Below are 20,566 nucleotides of genomic sequence, written 5' to 3' on the forward strand. Positions count from 1 at the left end.
GAATAACCAATAGTTTGCATGACTACTTCACGTGCTCTAAGAAGAATATAATTTTTTTTTCATGTGTATAAAATTGTTTTCTCAATATGAAATAGTTCTTCACACAGTTATGTATTTCTTCAACAAACCTTGATATCAGCAGATCTCCAGTAAAATGTCTACCATCAGTGCACGAATACACACTCGTTACGTTTTATTTTTTAAATAAAGATTATTTTGCTGTGCTATATATACTGGGTAGTTTCTTTTTGTCAGTAGTTCAAGGTTAGAGCCAACAGCAGATAATCTTAATAACTTTTATGTAAGTATTATTTTTGTGGAAACAAATTATTATTTTTAAGACATTTTATTAAAATTATAAAGTATATATGATTAAATAACAAAATATGCACAAGTATTATAACAAAAATAATGTAATCTATTTCAAATTTTAAACAGTTTATAGGATTTACTAAGAATTACTTCTCATCTCTTTTCTGCAAGCAAATCATGCTTTATATCATATCTTAGTTCTGATGTTCTTAGTTTTTACAAAAAATAAGAAACCTTATAACCCGAGGATTTTCGAAACGTAGAACTTAATCTGAGGCACAGGAAATAAGAAACTTCTACTTTTCTAATGAACTCAGGTTATATAGTTTCGAATTTTTGGCTTTAATTTAATTCAAAAATCTTGTTATCAAGAAAACTAAAATAACACAGTACAACGATTTCAAGCAACAGATTAAATGAAGGTTTAAAATTATTAAATGCTATATTATTTTCATAGGTGAGATAACCACTTACAGATTATAAATATATCATTTTTACTATTTATCTGCTTTCTTTTATAAATGAAATCTTGAACTTATGAAACAAGAAATAACGCTTACAATAAATACTTAAGTTTTCGTAACAAATAATTTACTAAAAACTCCAAAAGTTAAAGCAACGTCGCTACTGATGATAACACTGAAACACAACTCTGTCAAGAAGAAGTAATTAAGTGATGCTGAACTATCTAAATTACCTTGTGGTTGATTTGTTAAACACGTACCTGTAAACAGATTGAAGGTGTACAATGAGAAAAAAATGTTTCATATAGGGCCAAAACAGAATATATATCATTCAAACACTTTATAATCTAACAACAATTGTTGTGGTATGAATGCCTTTTTCAAGCTGGCGACACGTAATATCTCATGGCAAGTATATTCATGATGTTAGGAAAACACGTGAGTTCAAAAAATCAATTTAACTGAAAATAATATGTATCTCAAGATGTATGAATTGGGTATTAACAATTTTATTAAAAGAAAGTAGAGAACAACGTTTCGACCTTGTTAGGTCATTTGGTTAACAAAAATGATATATCATGTAACCCGAGAGCTTTCGAAAGGTGGACGTTTCCTCATTACGTGCAAATTAGGAATGACAGTGCAATGTGTGAGATAAAGTCTACATATCACGTCATACATGCTACCATGGAAATCCGGAAGCATCTTAAAACGTATTGTACCTGAAATTAGAAACTTATAACAATGTATTGAAAGCTAGTGAAACCACTTCCGGATTTCCATTGTAGCGTGCATCACATCACTTAAACTTTATCTCACACTTCGACGGTTTGATAAAGGTGTTTACACTATAACAACTACAGTTATAATAAATGGCTTATTTAAATAGTATTACAACCACAACTGTGTTCCTTGTGTCTCAGCCAGTCTGAAGAGCTCTAGATTGAGCGAAACGCATTGTAGAAGTAGATACGACTGAATAGAATGCACTTCAAATAGAATTATTACTATTTACCTTTCTAATTCTTGAAAATTTCTAAAGGATAATATTTAGAATGTCGTGTTAAAAATATAATAGGCCTAACAATATGCACTATGACAAGTACAATTAATTATAATCATGCTTCGTCAGCTTGAAAAAGGCGTTCACACCCCTAACAATTGTTGATGTAACAAATGGTTTATACAAATAGTATTAGTACTAAAAGCATATTAATTTGAACAACAAAAATTACTTTATCATACTTTATAAATTATTCATTATTTTTTGTATATAATGTTTTATGTAATATTAGTTTATTTTTCGACATGTTTAGGTTTGGTTTGAATTTCGCGTAAAGCTACACGAAGGCTATCTGCGCTAGCCGTCCATAATTTTGCAGTGTAAGACTAGAGGAAAAGCAGCTAGTCATCACCGCCAACTCTTGGGCTACTCTTTTACCAACGAATAGTGGAATTAACCGTACATTATAACGCCCTAATGGAAAGGGCAGGTTCAGTGTGATCAGGATTACAACCCGCGTGTTTACAAAAATAATTTTATATTTCCAATGTGAATAACATAATCAAATGAACAATGATCCCAATTTGTGGATGATAAATCTACTTCTGTTTTTTTTTTCTAGAAGGAAAACTAGATTTATTTTTTTCAGTTTTGAAAGAAGTTAGTGTCCTCACGTGCAAGTTATCTAGCGTTAAAAAATTATAATGGCTTTTGAGTTTCCAACTGCTGAAGTAAACACCTCATCTCCCCTTGTTTCGGTGAATACAAGAGGGATTTCACTAATTGGTAATAAACTACGTTTCTTGCAGATAACACGTGGCATATAGAAATAGTAAGATTATTTTCTCTGCTATCGATTCGAATAATAACCAGGGGCTGCCAAGCCCTAGTGTTCGATTCACAGTGGGTGAGGATCATTTGTGAAAGGTGCATTCATCCAAAAATTTAGTTTTGTCAGTGCTATTGTTAATAAGCTGTTTAACCCAGTAGAGAAATTTTCTATACCGTCGTGAAGAGCGATATATATACATTTCCGCATATACAAAGAAAGGTTGATCCATTTTAAAACATTCTGATGCAACATTTAATTACAGACACTTTTTGTTTGACATAGTGATATCTACAAGTGTGATATTTAGTCTTTTTAATGTTTAATTTTGGGTTTAGATTTTACAATTTGTATTACTTTAGCCACAGTTATTAACTTAACGCTATCTTTAACTGCATATGAACTATATGAATTTTACTGTAGAATGTAGTGTTTGCTGGAATAGAAAAATAGTTTTCTTTTTACTTGATTTAACTTTTGTTTGTGATATTGTTAACATTAACTTCTGAGTTTTGCGTTTATTTTCATTTGGAGTGTTAGTTTAAAATACAGGGGGAACACACTGAGCTGACAAAGAACTTCTGAATAGATATTTTCATCATTCGTATGAGTTCAACATGCACCACTGACCACTTTCCCTTGTATTGTGTTTTTGTTATTCTATTGTGAGTATGTTTTGTAAACAAACAGTTGTGTACTGGTATCTCTATTTTTCTCTAACTTTTTTCCATTTGAAGGTCAGTTATACTCTGTAGTTTGGTAGTTTTATAGCATCTGAACATCCGAACTATCTGCTCTATAGGGAAAGTTTTGCTGGAAATATACAAAATAGTAAGGTAAGGGGAAATTTTGTGTTATGACAAAAGATATTGTTATTGCAGAGCGTTGCATTCTTCATTATAGTGTAAAACAACTAAATATTTTAATGCTCTAATGAACTACAGCCATCTAGGTCTATTTCAAGATAGCATTCTCAACAGGGAAACTAGTGTATGACTTGGAGGGGAGGGATAAATCTGGTGACCTGGCTGAAACGTTTGCAGGAAGGGTATTAAGATTTGGAGAAAGTTCCCTTCTGAATCTTGAACTCTTGTCATTTTTACAAGGATATCTTATGTCTATCATCCTGCAGCCAAGAACTTAGGATGTAAAGTGAAAGTTGTTTGAGACACTCAGAAAATCTTACAAAGCCTTCCACATGAGGTGAACACACAATGGAGAAATATGAATGACCAAGGATTTTCATGATAGTCTAAGACCAAAAGAGTTCAAGAGAAATGAAGGTGGTCTGTACAAGACTTCAAGGCACTCGCCAAATCAGAAAAATCCAAGTCCATCTCTGGTCAGAGCTACTTATAAGAAGAGTGGCATGAGATTCCATCAGTTTACGAGCCTTTGTTATCAAGAATTGTCTCATCATGAGATGAGATAGCAAGAATTGCGAGGAACTCACTTGTAAAAAAAGATACTCCCACTCATTCAGCTGAGGATAGGGGTATAGTATACAGGTGTGGCTATACAGCAATACGAGTATGATATCATGAAGACGTGATACCATTATATTGATACATTGTCCAATACAATATAATACGATTTATATATCTTCATGAAATTTGTCAAGTTTTCAGTATACATTATAAGTATTCTGTACAGAAAAATAGAATTTCTAATATATTATCTTTCCAATAAAATAGTGATTCAATGAAGGACGATGAGTATAAAAGAGACTTTCCTGGACAACAGTTCCTTCAGTCTGATAACGTATCAGGATTCTGGATACACTAAATTAGGAGTATACTCTGTTGTTATGGCAATGTTCATTTGCTTCCCATCATTTCTGGATAGTCGAACAATTGAATGTCCTGTAAGTGACGAGGCATGACTTTACACAAAGTACAGAGAAATTGTCTGAACAAAGCATTGATCTGTTTCGAAAAGGATTATACCAAAAAAATACACCCTTTTATACAAAATAAATGTTTTTGTGAGTTTTGACAAACAAATGCTCAAAACAACTAATAAAGATCAAAATAACAACTTATATGTGCTTGCACGATCATATGTTACGTTCTCTGTTACTACTCAGATATTTATTCATAGATACTCCGCGTATGTAGACAATAACAGCAATATAAAACAGTATTCAAACATTTTGACCAAAATTGTATGTGTGGTAGAATACCGACTCTAACACCCATGGTGTTGATGCCTGTGAAGGCTCTTGAAGTGAAGGCCAAGAAGGTGAAGTTTTTGACAGAGCTCCCATCCAAAGTAAAGGAGCAAACTGTACTAAATGAGTAATTTTAAATACCATTGTCAGGATTATACAGCTAGGGCTCGCGATGGTTTTATAATCACGAGGAAGACCATTGAGACAGATCTGCCAGCATGGTCATAAAGCGCTTGCGTGTGTCATAGAGATTATTTGCTAGGTTGCTATAGTACATCAGATATCCTCAGTTGTACTGAAAGCTTTGATGTCGGGGATCCTCTATGTAAATAACTCTTCTCACTTTAGTTATGCATGTAAGCGCAGTGAATTGTGTACATACTTATTTACTTAATTGGGCAGATTTATTTATTACTTTAAAGTGTATATAGATATCTAGGGTTAAGGTTTGATTTGTATAGTGTATGTATATGTATACTGTTATGTTTTTTGCTTTGATGGTTTTACGTTCTTTTTTGTAGTACATATATATATGTATAATTTATCAGGTGTATTTTGGCCTTCTTTTACGTGTGGAATTCTTTTCTGTAATTGTGGTATTAAATATTTTAAAGTGTATAGCTTTAAAGGCCTTTTTATCGATAACGTTCATAGGATTTAATTGTAAAGAGCTCATTTATATAACTACGTTAGTGTAGTATTGTCTCTAGTTCTCATAGTGCTTTATGGAATGCTATATTTCAGTGATAAAGGGTCTAACACTGTATGCGATATGTTTAGCTAAGAATTTTAATTTATTGAGTTTTCATGAGCTTTTGTTTTTCTATGTTAAAAGATACTGCTATATTTTCTAGGTGTACATTAATATAAACTATTTCTGGTGTTCTTATATTCATTCGTAGCATGGTAGATTAACCCTGCTTAAAAAAGAGCAGAAATAAATTATACTATTTACTGGCCATCCTGAAGTTAAATGTTGATTGTTCTTCTTTATTTTTCTAGATCTACGGTTGCCAAGTTTGCCTTAATGTAAAAAGATGGAAGGGGTGTAATACAGAACGATGTCATGTGTCTGGTAAATCCTTTGTTAAGATGAAAAATATTTCATAATTATTGTTTTTAAGATTTTGCACTTTGGACATAGAGAGTTGCCCAAGTAGACACTTCAACTTTCTTACTTAAAAGGAATGAATTGGAAATTTGAGGCAGGATTCATACACAAAATATGAGGAGAGATACAAGCATGTAGACTGATGAATTACTGTCTTCAATTTTTATTAATTATCAAAGTAGTTTTGTTGTTAGCTCTGAGAATTCCAATGAACTTGAAAAAATTAACCAATTAAGTGTCAGACCTACTTGCAAGTAGAAATGTACACTAATTAGAAAGTCGTAAAGTACCAAAAATATTTAGTAGAAAAACCCATGTTTGTAGCCAGAAAAGTTAATCTCTCTGCAACATTGAGAAGTTGAACAAGCTGGCCATGTCTACAACCATGCTACGAGTACTTAACGTTTAACGAATAACATAATTAGGATTGAATGTATCATATTTAACATTAAGATATAACTGAACAAATTTCAATCAGTATGATACCTGCAAAGTTACTGATGTCATTAAATGATTTGATGGATGTTATATAAAAGTTTAATTGAAAAACAATTACAGGCTCGAACTGACAAATTTGAAAGTTTTGATAATACTTTGTTCTAAGATACTTTCGGTTATTTCGATTTAGTCAAGTATTTTTATATAGTATATTAAAGTGTTGTTGTATATGAATCTCAATATCAGAATTAATTCTTTATTCTATCTGTAAAATTCCTCGAGTTAGTAACTAGTGTAGTCCTCTCGCGACTGTATTTAATATAAATCTATTGTGATTGATGGTAAAGTCGAGCTCCGACGACTAGCCTATACGGCCATTCGTTACAAAAAATATTGCGCAGGTATGACTTTGTTTTGTTCCTAATCATGTCTAACTGTGAGTTGCAAATTTTGGAGATAAGAAGTGATTAAAACAAAAATTTGTTGTTTGCTTCAATACCCATTTTAAACTATGACAGTTTGCTAGCGCATTTATCAACATAACAATACATTTAAAAAAGTAGAGAAGAAGCATCTTACCCTTAGTCTGAATTACGGTAGCTATGGCGGCACGACTACAGCTGGAGAACGATTTATGATTAACTTTTGACCCATCGTTGGAATAAGGATTCATTAGAAATTGGCCATTTACACCCCCCGGAGTGCATTTAGGGTTATATGGAGAATCGTGTGGACTACCAAAACTATGACCAAATTCGTGGGCTACAGTCAAAGCTGTGGTAGCTTTAGGTGAAAATCTGTTGTTATGTTTGGTTGTTACGAGGAGTGTATTGTAGCTGTGAAGATTACAATCTATATTTACTGGAGGCTCACATATTCCCCCAATGTAACCATTTCTAGGGTCGGAATCTGCTTTGTATGCTAAGCCTAATATATCGTTCGGAAAATCTCGATGCAAAAAGCCTAAAGCTAAACATTTATTCTGAATATGAGATGTAAAGCTGTCCAAGGTTTGCTCTGCACTTCCGTCGCTACTAAAAAACGGATTATCAGTGTCAAACACATTAGAGAAAATTGTGACTTTTTCAATCAGAAAACCAACTTTAAAACCAACATTAAAATCAGTTGACATGAACATATCATTGGCACTATGGACATAATAGAACATTTCAGAAAGAGTAGCTTCTCTGTCACTGTTTCTGCTAGAATAGAAAGTATGATCTGCCACTAATTCCAAGCTGCATATTTTATTTTCTTGAGATGTTGTGGATCTCTCTTCTGTAGAAACTTCTTGATTACTGTAACAAGAAGATATTATACAGTTTAATAATTTTAACTATGCAGATTACAACTGAGAAAATTTATAGAATGCGAGTCATACAACAGCTAAAATGAAGTTCGTTTTTTACTTACAGCTGTTTAAGATTTTCATTTCAGATTATGTTCCAATGCTTAATAAATAAAATATGAAAATAGAATAATGCAGTTTAGGTGATCTTTTATGCAACTAATTTTCGTTTTCTGTTGGTGGTAGATTGTATTTTTCATAAGCAGCTGCCAAAATAGTACAACAAATATCATCTTGATGAATAGATCAAATTAGGGAATTATTTTACTCGGAGGGATTTATCTAAACAATTTTAAAGTGTACAATATATGTGTATAAAAAAACAACAACAAATGATTCTTTTATTATTACTAGCAACAAATATCCAGGTTTCTGATAATTAGGAAACTTAGGCATAAACACTTTTGATTTGTACGTCAGTATATTGATTATATGTAAATTAGTTATAATAGTGAAACTACATATTGAACACTTTCAGTTTTTAAAATATAGACAAACGTATTGTTAACTCATTTATTTAGTTTATCCAAACTGTATTGAGTTATATCATTACTATTACTATGAAAAATAGATTTGGTTCCTGGTGTTAACTGTGCTCCAAGAAATTATGTTTTTGCCAGTAATCGTCATCTATGTTATTAATCATTTAGAAAAAGTTCTACAACGTCTATACTTTTCCAAAACATGCTGCCGTTCAAATCTACCTACACTTGCATAATTTTTTCAATAATCCAATCCTAGTGAAAATATTTTTCAGACTTAAGTTCTTCCAAATTTTCAATGATCGCTTATTAATTTATTTGACATAGTAATGATGGTTTTAATTTTGTAAAAACAAACAAACAAACAAAACAAAACAAAAAACATGTAATTTAATTATTAGTACAAGAAACAATAAAACCACTAATGCTTTGTGGTAGGGGGTATTTTAGGTGGCCTGGCACGGCCTAGCGCGTTAAGGCGTGCGCTTCGTAATCTGAGGGTCGCGGGTTCGCATCCCAGTCGCGCTAAACATGCTCGCCTTTTCAGCCGTGAGGGCGTTATAATGTAATGATCAATCCCATTATTCGTTGGTAAAAGAGTAACCAAAGAGTTGGCGGTGGGTGGTGATGACTAGCTGCCTTCCCTCTAGTCTTACACTGCTAAATTAGGGACGGCTATTACAGATAGCCCGCGAGTAGCTTTGTGCGAAATTCCAAAACAAGTATTTTAGGTAAGCCTAGGTGCAAATAAATGAAATTTCATTTTAAATTATGATACTTACTCAGATTGGCTGATAATTAACGTTGGTAGTCTTCTCGATCTTGTCAGAATGTCTATTCTGCGCGGTCCTTTCGTAAAGATATCTATTTCTTTGCAAATGTTATGCGACCTGAGATTACAAAAAATAATATCCGAATACTTGTAGATAACAGATCCATAGCTTCCATTAACTCTAAAATAGTTTTTGTCAGCTATATCTGTGTAGTAGGTGTCATTTGCATCTCGCACTGTTCCAATAAAATATCCTTTTCGTATGTAACCGTATACTGTAGAGCGTGGCATACCTCTTAAATATCCAGTGTAAAAAATATTTTTGGGGATATCATATTGCTCATGATTAATTTCCCTACCTTTTTTGTTTAAAACATCCACTTTAGTTTTGGAGGAAAACACTGAAGAGTTGGCTGTGAGATGAATATCGAATATTCTCTGAAAAGCTCGGAACAATATGTACAAATCCTCATTGGTACCATAATCACTCATTGAAAAAAAAGACGTTTTAGTAACATGCCTCAACCTACGATATTTTATTGAAGGCGTATAGTCAATTAGGCCTATATTTGTTTTAATAAGCTCAACAGGTTCGAAGTGCCTAATCGATACAAAAGATTCTACAGTTGAAAATTTTGATATCCTTATAAAATACAAAATAATAATATTTATCGATATCATATTACTTAATACGAGTAGTGTCAGTTTCAATTATCTCTTTATTAAAACTTAACTATTCTTTTTTGAAAAATGGCACTGTTCTAAAATATTCTAATTGTACTTAATGCGTGAATTTAATATCACGTGAAAAGCTTATTATGTTTAATTTACCACTTTTTTTTTTAAAATTAGTACACAGGAGTAACAAATTTTAAGTTGTAGACGCAACAGAGATTTCAGAACTGTTTAATGACGCAAAGAAATAATCGTACTCCAGAAGGTCTTACCTTACTCGTTCGGGGTTAACTCGAATAATTCGGCGCCTTCTGCCTCACTGTGAAATATAGTGATTGGAGCTATGTAAAATGATAAAATAATCGAATTATTAAGGATAATTGCGGTAGGACTAAAATTTCACTCGATCACAAGCTTTGTTCTTAACAAATTATTGGAATGGCTTAACATTTTACTTCATGATCATTCTTTGCTCAAGTTTTACTTAAATAAAACCTACACCCGTATAGTCTAATAAAATTTAATACAACATACAACTGGAAAAGGATGTAGGCCCTAAGCTCAAAATGCCATATACATTTTAAGGGTTATGTTAAAATGATAGGAGCTTTGACTGAAAATGAGTAGATTTTGAAATGTTTGTTGACCGTTTTACATTTTGTTAATAAGAAAAGACCCAAGTTTTATTTATTTTAAGTGAAAAAATGACAATCTTTACTTACTTTTAACTGGAAATGCCCGAGAAAAAAATGAAGCAGTTTCTAATTTAATTATATATTTGTTTGCCAGTTGTAACATAGTTATTCAATAATTTAAGGAATGCTATAAAGTTAAAAGTAACATCATGTTGTACATACAAGCAGCAATGTATTGTGTTCAACATGTTATCACTTCAATACATATTTTCTTGGAAAGAAAATTAGTAGCACATCATACGAGATTATGGGATATGCGGTAAATAACCATTTTTTAATACGACCATTCAACACATTCGAGCCATAGAAAACAGAAATATCAGCTGAAGTATTGGTTCAGAAAAAAAAACCCAACAAAAAACAAAACGAATCCCAGAGCCAGATAATCAGAATTGGATCGGTGGTAGATTGATGGATCACGTTTGGTTTGTTTTGTTTTGAATTTTGTGCAAAGCTACTTGAGGGCTATCCGCATCAGCCGTCCCTATTTTAGCAGTGTAAGATTAGAGGGAAGGGGAAGGCAGCTAGTCATCACCACCCACCGCCAACTCTTAGGCTACTTTTACCAACGAATAATGAGATTGACCATAACATTATAACACCCCCATGGCTGAAAGGGCGAGTATGGTTTGTGTGATTGTGATTCGAACCCGCGATCATCGTGGATTATGTAGTATACAGTTCTACTTCGTGTTTTCCATTTTCTTATTTTAATATAGCTATTTTTTTAAAACATGTTTCTTTATTTCAGGTGTGCGCAATTTACACATGTGGTCCAGAAAGTTGTTAAGTTCCTTTCGCTCTTAGATACCTTTATTTTCTATCATCCTTCTAGAATAATACCTGGTTTGCTCGTGAAGTGAACTTCAGTTTTCTTCATTCTTGAATAAGTGTTGTTTCGCAAGACATAAAAAGAAAAATGTGGATAAAAATAACACAAAATAACTTTAAACGTGCAAGTTAATTTTTTCTAGTTTATTTCGTGCGACGTTGTGGGATAATCATCCACTTGTTCTAGTTGAGTAGTAAGCACTTGCCTAGCACGTAAGGCGTGCGACTCGTAATCCGAGGGTCGCGGGTTCGCGCCTGCGTCGCGCTAAACATGCTCGCCCTCCCAGCCGTGGGGGCGTTATAATGTGACGGTCAATCCCACTATTCGTTGGTAAAAGAGTATCTCAAGAGTTGGCGGTGGGTGGTGATGACTAGCTGCCTTCCCTCTAGTCTTACACTGCTAAATTAGGGACGGCTAGCACAGATAGCCCTCGAGTAGCATTGTGCGAAATTCAAAAACAAACAAACAAACAAAAAGTAAGCACTTTGCAGAGCATGTTACATGGGCCTTGTTAGATTCATTCCCACCAGCCTGGGGAAGGATATGACATTTCTATGTAGTGAGGAGTTGTTTTCTTAGAGGTAAGCAATACACAGTAGCGATGGCAGAAATAGTAATACTGGCTAACGATAGGTTTAGGTGTGGGCCCGACATGGCCTATCGCGTTAAGGCGTGCGCTTCGTAATCTGAGGGTCGCGGGTTCGCATCACTATCGCTCCAAACATGCTCGCAAACATGCCCCTTTCAGCTGTGGGGGCACTATAATGTGCGGTCAATCCCACTATTCGTTGGTAAACGAGTAGCCCAAGAGTTGGCGGTGGGTGGTGATGACTAGCTGCCTTATTTCTAGTCTTACACTGCTAAATTATGGACGGCAAGCACAGATAGCCCTCGAGTAGCTTTGTGCGAAATTAAAAAACAAACAAACAAGCTTTGGGCGTAAACTCTTAGCCCGGCGTAATTCTGCTGATTATTTTTTAATTTATTTCATGATGCTCGAAAAGAAAATTAGTTAGATTTGCTGACTCCTATATGTCAAAACAATAAAAACCATAGCTACCAAGTCATAGGTTGGTAATGCAATTCAGAATGTTTTCTGAACTAATCTGTATGGGAGATGGAATCACTCAGTTATAAGCTGCTAGAGAATATGATAATGTATAATGGTGATATATGCACAAGGAAATAAACTTACATAAATAAATGTCATGGTCTTATAAGTGTATACAAATATTACATAAAATACAAAATATTTTATGAATATTATATAACATGAATGGTTCAGTTACAAAAAATACACAACTATTAAACACCCTGTGAATGGAAACAAAGGATTTGATCTGAATTTTAAGACTTTGTGGTACGAGGTTAATTGTGATTACTAACTGATAAAGTATTATTTGAAGATACAATGAGTGTCTCTTTTTCATTTAAAATAGTAGAAAATGTTTCAGTTTTGATATTTAAATAATTTGAAGCTAGAAAACTATTAAAAAGGTTAGGATTAACAAGGAAAATACATTTTTACCTGATATTTTCCGTAAGAGTAATGTAAGATATTTCAGATGGATCAAAGTGAAATATTTATGATGGACGAAATTATTGATAATAAATGAAATTCGCAGACACTAGCTTAGATAGTAAAATAAATATACACGTGATGTACATAGTGTTTTATTTAATTGTTTTTCAGTCACGATTCACTTTTTCCTACCAGAACCAGGTAAAAGATCGTATGAAAAGGAATGAGACATGGTTAGAGGGAAAGCAATGTTAGCTGTTGTAGATATGAGTGCTAGAATACAGCTCAGACAAAAGTATTGGTCAAACAGAGAACTAATGTTGCCTGGAGACTGGGAAGTTTACAGAAGTTGGTGATAAATTTTCTGTGGGTGAAGAGTACATATGAAGCCTGTAGAAACGTCACACGACCAAGGTAGAGTTTTATGATCCCATCTCAAAAGGATTTTAGATCAGACCATAGTTGTAACGAACAGTCACCTACACGCCTGCCTGAACTTTTGACAAATCAGACTTCACCTGAGAGTAAAAATTAATTTTAATTTCTACTGATAAAGATAAAATTATTTCCATTTTGGTTATCTTGTTGTCACTTGCAAGTAGTGTTCTTATTCTTTCAATGTTTTTGCTTAACGCTACCAAGTTTCAAAGCTGCAATAAGTCATGGAATGTAAAGACGAGAAGGAAAGATGATTTCATTTTTTATCAACTCCTTGCTAGGGTCGTAACAAGCCACAGGAAGTGGATTACACTGATACTAAAAGTGTGGTTTACAAAGCTGGACTTGTGAATACTGGGAGGTTGGTATCATCCAAAAACGTTTTGTAATACAAGAATACAGAGCTGCTGATTGTGATATCACTGGGTCGTTGTAATATACCACTCAAGGTGTGATAAGATAGATGAAGTGTACCTGAACAGGGTGTTGGAAGTTATTCCTGAATGGTGTATAGAGTAGTAGAATATTATTATTATTTTTTTTAATTTTGAAAAAAGCCACACGAGGGCTATCTGCCCTAGCCGTCCCTTATTTAGCAGTAAAAAACAAGAGGAAAGGCAGCTAGACATCACTACCTACCGCCAACTCTTGGGCTACTCTTTAACAATAAATAGTTGGACTGACCGTCACATAATAACGACTCTATGGCTGAAAGGGCGATCATGTTTGGTGAGACGGAGATTTGAACCTGCGACCCCCAGATTACGAGTCAAGCGCCTTAACTACCTGGCTAGTCCCTCGCTGTTACAGCGGTAAGTCTATGAATATACAACACTAAAATAAGGGGTTCGATTCCTCTCAGTAAGCGCAGTAGATAACCTGATGTGGTTTTGCTATAAGAAAACACACCACCTGTCGATGTCGAGCCACAACAGGATATTAGGGTAAATCAAGACATAGTATACAATATCATTTATTCAGCTGTGCCACAGTTTAGCCTACTTTCATTCATTAGAAATGCCAAAACACATGGTGATATGTCTGCCATAAAGAAACAAAAACAACTGAACCACACAACACACAGAAATCAAACCTTTGGGTATTTTAACAGTCTATGTAAGCGCTCCTGTTACTTAAAACTCTCAATTGTGTGTGTGTGTTAGGTTTACCAGATCTTATTATATTAAAAAAAATTCAAAGAAATCGTTTTAATCCTTAACTTTTTACATCAGGCCAAACCTAGCCTGAAATTCTTTGTTTTCTCGTTTTTCTCCTCCTTCGCACCAGTGACAAAAACAACTTTCCTTTAATCAGTTTCTTTTAATGTTAGCATTCAAGTTCCCCAGCAGGAAAACCAGTTTGGTTGTAATAGCAGAGCATTTTCGGCGATGTGGGTAAAAATAAGCAAAATTTACGTCCAAATTTTGTAAATTTTTGCACTTACCTGGAGAAAAAGTAGCTAATTCGATCACCATGAAATTTCTATCAAACATTAGTGTATTGTTTATTCACTGTTGCTATTCACTTTGGGGGGGGGGAGGCGCACCTTTTTTCATACTTATGCTGGTTTCAGTTAGATATCGTCAATACAACAGGTTTCATAACTTATTTATTTTTTTCTGTTTTGTTTAAAATTTAGGTAAAAACATTTTTTTTTGTATTTTATCCATGTTGTGTATATATGTATATAATGTTACTTTTATCGTATATAAAGCTTTAAAGTTTTTTTTTTTGGTTTTTTTTGGTGTTGTTGTATGGAGGGGTTACGGCTTGTGGTATTGACCAGTTGTCTTTCCTATAGTTCGTCACTTCAGAACAAGGGTTAGGATGTGCAGGTAACGTGAAACTCAGCATTCAAATATTTTACACTCATGATTATTTGTACATACAAATATTAATGTGTAGCGGATATACGGTTATACATTTATTGTAATATACCTACGTGTGTTTCAGCCTGATGCATGCGATGTATATTATTGAATAAGTATTGCGCAAGACCCGCCTGTTCTCTAAATTTGTAGAAGATATATGTTTTACGAAACGCTAGCGAGTTAGAACATTTTTAACGTTCTAGAGTTTCATGTGATTCGTATAAAAGCAGCTAGCCAAGAGACTAACAGAATATGATTAGTCAGCTACACTCAGTGTACTATAGGCCTCGGAAGCTATAATTGTGATTAACGCCTATTGATAAGAAAACTACAGAATTTGACAAGAAACGTAGCTAGATTTCGACCATTACAAACAGTTTAGCTTGAGTATATCAACATCGGACGTTAGTAGTTCTACGAGGATTTTAGGTATTGCCGCCAATGAAAACTTTTTGTATTTCAAGCTTAGCAAATCAAAAGAAGTACACAGGTATATCAACAAAAAAATTAATTAGCTCTCCGTGAACGTCGATAAGAGATTCAGTTCCAGATCTGATATAAGACTCAGTATTGTTTGTAAGTTTGTAGAACTCTTGTATTTTAACCATTATTTGTAATAACTATTAGTAATGACCGCCATTATAAGTTGATTTCTTTTATCTTTGTATATTAAAATATATTTATGTTAAAAAGAAAATTATATGTATCAATCTTACTGGCAGATATCACAAATTTGATTAACTTCCAAATTAAAATTAAAATTTTGGTTATTGAAATGATAATACATAACAAATAATTGTGACGAAACGTATTGTTTTGACAGTCTATTGCTTTGAATGATTGAGTTCTTTCCTCCCATGTATGTGTTCAGTTTTGTTTTGTGTGATTAAAAGGTTATTTTATAATTTGTGTTGTATTTCAGTTGAATTTATGGTTAAAATATTTTTATTGGTTGTTTTCTTGTCTCTTTTGCTTACTCAGGTTAACATATTTTGTGTTAACTTGATTTCTCTTTATTAATTTTGTTTATGATATCATGGAGGATCTATTTCAATTTTCTGTAAATATATCTTGTATGTTTATAACGATTTATTTTGTTTTATTTTTACATATACCTTTTTTCTTACGAAGAGTTATTTTTATTTTTTTGTATTTTTGTGTTTGATATTCATGTTGATGTCCAGATATTATGTATTATAAGGTGTTTTATTATATAATGCATTGTAAAGCTAAAGTGTATTATACTATTTTGAAAGGCTTGGAGGATATTTCATTACTTTTTGGCCATGGTATATTTGTAAATTCAGTATGTTTTAAAGTAAAAATTAATATATTGGCTTGAAGACATGCCTGAAGTAAAGGTGTGATATTCAAACAACACCATGTATGTTCTACCTTCTTGTCACCAGCTGGTACAACGGTAAGTATATGAATTTATAAAGCTAAAATCAAAAGGTCGACTCCCCTCACTAAACTCAGCAAATAGTCCGATGTGGCTTTGTTATAAGAAAACACACACTCTACCTTCTTATTTTTTAATATAGAATTTTTTAAAGTTTACTTAATCTAGATATGTGCAGTTTTCGCATAACACATAATTAACAAATCATTAAGTTGATAGCTCAAAATTATAACTTTTTTTTATGCTGCATTGGAATTGGTCGGCAGAGCAGGGGCGTAGAGTTTTTACACCCGATAGGGGGGATGATTTTTGCAACCATTTATATGGACTGTTCAATTTGCAAATTGGTAATCTCTGATTACGTGAACCTGAAAGCTGTAAACATATAGTCACAGAGTAATCTTGTTGCCACGATACTTGCATGTATACTTAGGCCTACTGCCTGATACTTACAAACTATCACTTAGATTGAAAAGCTTAGAAGCACGCCTATATAAAAGATGTACATTTCGGCTACTGAAAAAGCCTACATCTAGGTCTAATTATGTAATTCGATTGGTAAGAACACGAGAATCACAAGAACAAACACACAATTTGTAGGCCTGTGATACAATAAAACAATTCAACAGACCAAACTGTAGGGGGGATGATTGTATGCACCATACCCCCCACCTAAAATGAAGGGGGAATGTATACCCCCATCCCCTCAGGATCTAAGCCCCTGGTCGGCAGTGATATAGGCGACACTCACGTCTTAGTCGAACAACATTATAGAATGTGATATGTAACACTAAACACTCTTAGTCATCTTTCTGTTACGTTTAAGTCACCAGTTTGATAAGGAAAATTTATGTATTTTCTTTAACTAGCGATACTCTCATAAAGCTTAATTTGTTATATGAACTAATTCTTAATACACATCTTTATAAGTTGTTAGCAGTATTTGGGGAGATAACTGGGGCGTGTTATAGAAACGTTATTTTTATTGTGTTTATAAGTTTAAATAAAGATTTTTTGTTTGTGTTTTCTGTAGTTGCATCCAATTTTCTTATTTCTAAAACTCAATTAGTTTTAGAAAAACAAAAATTTAGAACTATTTTTCTTATCTTATGTTGCCGAAGTTCCCTTTATTTAGCAAACTTACCTGTGTTATTCTTTCAAGAAATAATTTTACCTGAACATACTATAGTACAAAGTTGCAAATTAGCAATGTGAAAAAAACAACAACAACAGTGCACATGTAATTATTTAGTGACGGCCTGGCATAGCCAAGCGCGTAAGGCGTGCGACTCGTAATCCGAGGGTCGCGGGTTCGCGCCCGCGTCGCGCTAAACATGCTCGCCCTCCCAGCCGTGGGGGTGTATAATGTAACGGTCAATCCCACTATTCGTTAGTAAAAGAGTAGCCCAAGAGTTGGCGGTGGGTGGTGATGACTAGCTGCCTTCCCTCTAGTCTTACACTGCTAAATTAGGGACGACTAGCACAGATAGCCCTCGTGTAGCTGTGTGCGAAATTCCAAAACAAACATTTTATTTGGAGACATGATTCCAGCAGGATGGTCGTACACAAACCGTGGACTGATTAAGTGTCTAGTAAGTTTAATCAATCAATCTATGTTATTACGAAAGTGACCATTCGTCTAACGCCAGGGTACTAAATGAAAGTGACTATTCGCACGTGCGTCCACAGAAATTTCTCTGGGGGAGGAGGTTGAGCCAAATTCAAAATCAGCATATATATATATGTATGTACTGAATGAATAAAGAAATAGGTGTCTTTCTCATTTTCAAGGAAGGCAAGTGCTTCCCATTGCTCTTTACCTTCCTCTGCGGGCGCCAATGGCTCGGATGATAGATGAAAATGCCTATTCGTCCAGCTTCAAGGTACTAAATAAAAGTTTATCGAGTGAAAATTTTTGTACATGCCAGTATGACATGAAAATCGGCCTAGCTAGTTCAGTCAGTTGATCAATTTCACTCAAGTTACAGTAAGTAAAAATACAGATGTATTTTTTTACCATTTCTTAACGAGTTTCAATATTCACATGCTTGTCATTATTATAGTTACGGAATATCTTTTTTTTTTTTTTAAGCTAGACTCGAATTGAATGCCAACTTGTATAAATGTCGGAGCCAATCGCTGTTAAGTATTTAATTCTTGTTTAGTAATGTAACGTTGTTACTCACCAGGATTCTCGAATTGTCCCAATGAATAACTAAACTCTCAATTGTGAAACGACCACTGTGGGAATATCCGAATTTCCATCGTGCATCCAGATGTCGGAAGAATAGTCTTGGCCTGTTTTTCTGTGTGTGTGATTTCATGTACTTGTAAGGTAAACAATAGTTGATAACTTCACATACTAATAGATATCTATTAGATCTTAAGATACATTGCCATTACTTCATTGTTGTTCTTTGGCAGTTAAATCAATCAGCTTAATAATCTTTACGCATTGCCATTCTAGTGGCTGGTATTTCACGGCTAACACACGAGTCTACTACAAGTGGTTGGTATATCAACTCTAGCACACGATTCCGCTACAGTTGGCTGGTATTTCGATCCTAGCACACGAGTCCACTACAGAAAAAACAAAATCCTTCTAGAAAATGGTGAATAAATTTCATTTTGGTTTTCACGTGTAAAAAACTCAATAAAACAAACAAACACGAAAACGAAAAATTCTACTAGATTTATTGCTACCGAAACTTTTGTTATGTTCCAATTGACGCAAAGTGGTAAGCCTGAATACTTATAATACTAAAAAATGTATTTCGATACTCGTGATGGGCACAGTACAGATAGCCACTGCGTAGCTTTGTTCTCAATAAAGTATGGTGTTGTTCTTATTATAGACTTTTCAGATTACATTATAATGGCTTAACAATTATTAAGCATTATAGTTTCGATAGAACACATATTTCCTTTTAAAATACAGTAAAGAAGTTAAATAAACGCAAAATTAAAGAAGCCTTACTTATACAACAACTTAAACCCAAAATAAACCAATATAAAGGAACGCCTTTATACCTATATTAATATAATAAAATAAATAAAATTATGTATTCAAACATCTAACACCGCCCTCTACATTCCGACACCCAGTTACACAACCCCTTTCAAACATGTGGTCAGCTTCCGGTCAGTTACCTCTTTCTTTGTGAATCTGACGTTGACCGAAGAAGGTCGAAACGTTGTTCGCTCTTCTATGTAAAATATTTTCTCAACCCAAACGAGCCGTTTTTGCATATAAATTTCTCAACAAGTGGGTTTCTCGACATCACTGAAATTGTTATTGTTACCTCTTGCAGTTTGTTCTCTTACGTACATGAGGTGTCCCTTTGAAAAGCTTAAGTGCAGGGTTAAACAGGGATTACTAGCCAGTAACAGATAACATTAGATAACTGTAGCTTCTTACACTATACAGTTAGAGTTGATGCTTATCTTTATTAGAATGTATAAAGTTAGCTACAATACCAAGTAATCCTTTGCCCATAGTCGAGCATAAACAAAGCCAACAAATAAAATAAAAAAATTGGGAATTGAAAACTTGCGAACACAGATCGTAAAAAAAATAAGGATGTAAGACTGGAGATATTGTAGACTTTATTTACTCAAACTACAAATCCTTATTTTAACTCCACCAAATGTAACTCTAGGTAGCATCATGAAAGTTGTTAAATTCCCAATTTTTTATTTATCTTGTAATTCACTGTATCAGGGCCACAGAAAACCTGGCGTCTGGCTTAAAACTGATCAAAGAATCACACAGACATAACATTATTATTAATAAAGACTGTTTCATTTGTTCACTTGTATATTTGTTTCCTTTTGTTATCTATGTTCAGTTTATTTTCTAAAATAACATTACCTAAATTCGTGCTTTTGAAAACAAATTTTGCCTACCTGTCTGATACCGAACTTATGAACATAAGTAACAAATGTAACTAACAACTTTTTCTGATTCGTTATTCAAATGTTAAATAGAATAAATAAATATGCAAGTGAACTATAGAGCTGGGTTAATTTATCTTTACTGGAAGATTAATGTATAATATTTTGTATAAAGTTAGGAATATAGCATACAAGGTATTGCTAGTTTCATGCAAATCCATTAAAGATTGTAAAGTTTTTACTTTATGACTACTTAACTCTGACAAAAGTGTTGGAAATGAAGTGTATTTTATCAGCAACCACATAAC

General features: G+C 33.6%; 1 protein-coding gene across 3 annotated transcripts in view; it reads right to left on the bottom strand.

The window, feature by feature from the left end:
- Positions 1 to 412: 412 nt before the first annotated feature.
- Positions 413 to 20,566, bottom strand: part of LOC143222921 (nose resistant to fluoxetine protein 6-like) — a 32,029-nt gene continuing 11,875 nt past the window's right edge. The window contains exons 1-2 of one of the 3 annotated variants that reach the window (XM_076450117.1): positions 8,940 to 9,851; positions 413 to 7,625 (exon numbers count right to left, since the gene is read on the bottom strand). In XM_076450117.1, coding sequence (XP_076306232.1) covers positions 6,758 to 7,625; positions 8,940 to 9,610 — 1,539 coding nt within the window. In that variant the 5' untranslated portion in view covers positions 9,611 to 9,851 and the 3' untranslated portion in view covers positions 413 to 6,757. Of the gene's footprint in view, positions 7,626 to 8,939; positions 9,852 to 9,876; positions 9,946 to 18,718; positions 18,945 to 20,566 lie in introns of those variants that run through there. The other 2 variants (XM_076450120.1, XM_076450119.1) reach the window with 2 other exon arrangements.

Source organism: Tachypleus tridentatus, chromosome 8 (assembly GCF_004210375.1).
Source record: "Tachypleus tridentatus isolate NWPU-2018 chromosome 8, ASM421037v1, whole genome shotgun sequence".
In the NCBI taxonomy this organism is placed as follows: domain Eukaryota; kingdom Metazoa; phylum Arthropoda; class Merostomata; order Xiphosura; family Limulidae; genus Tachypleus; species Tachypleus tridentatus.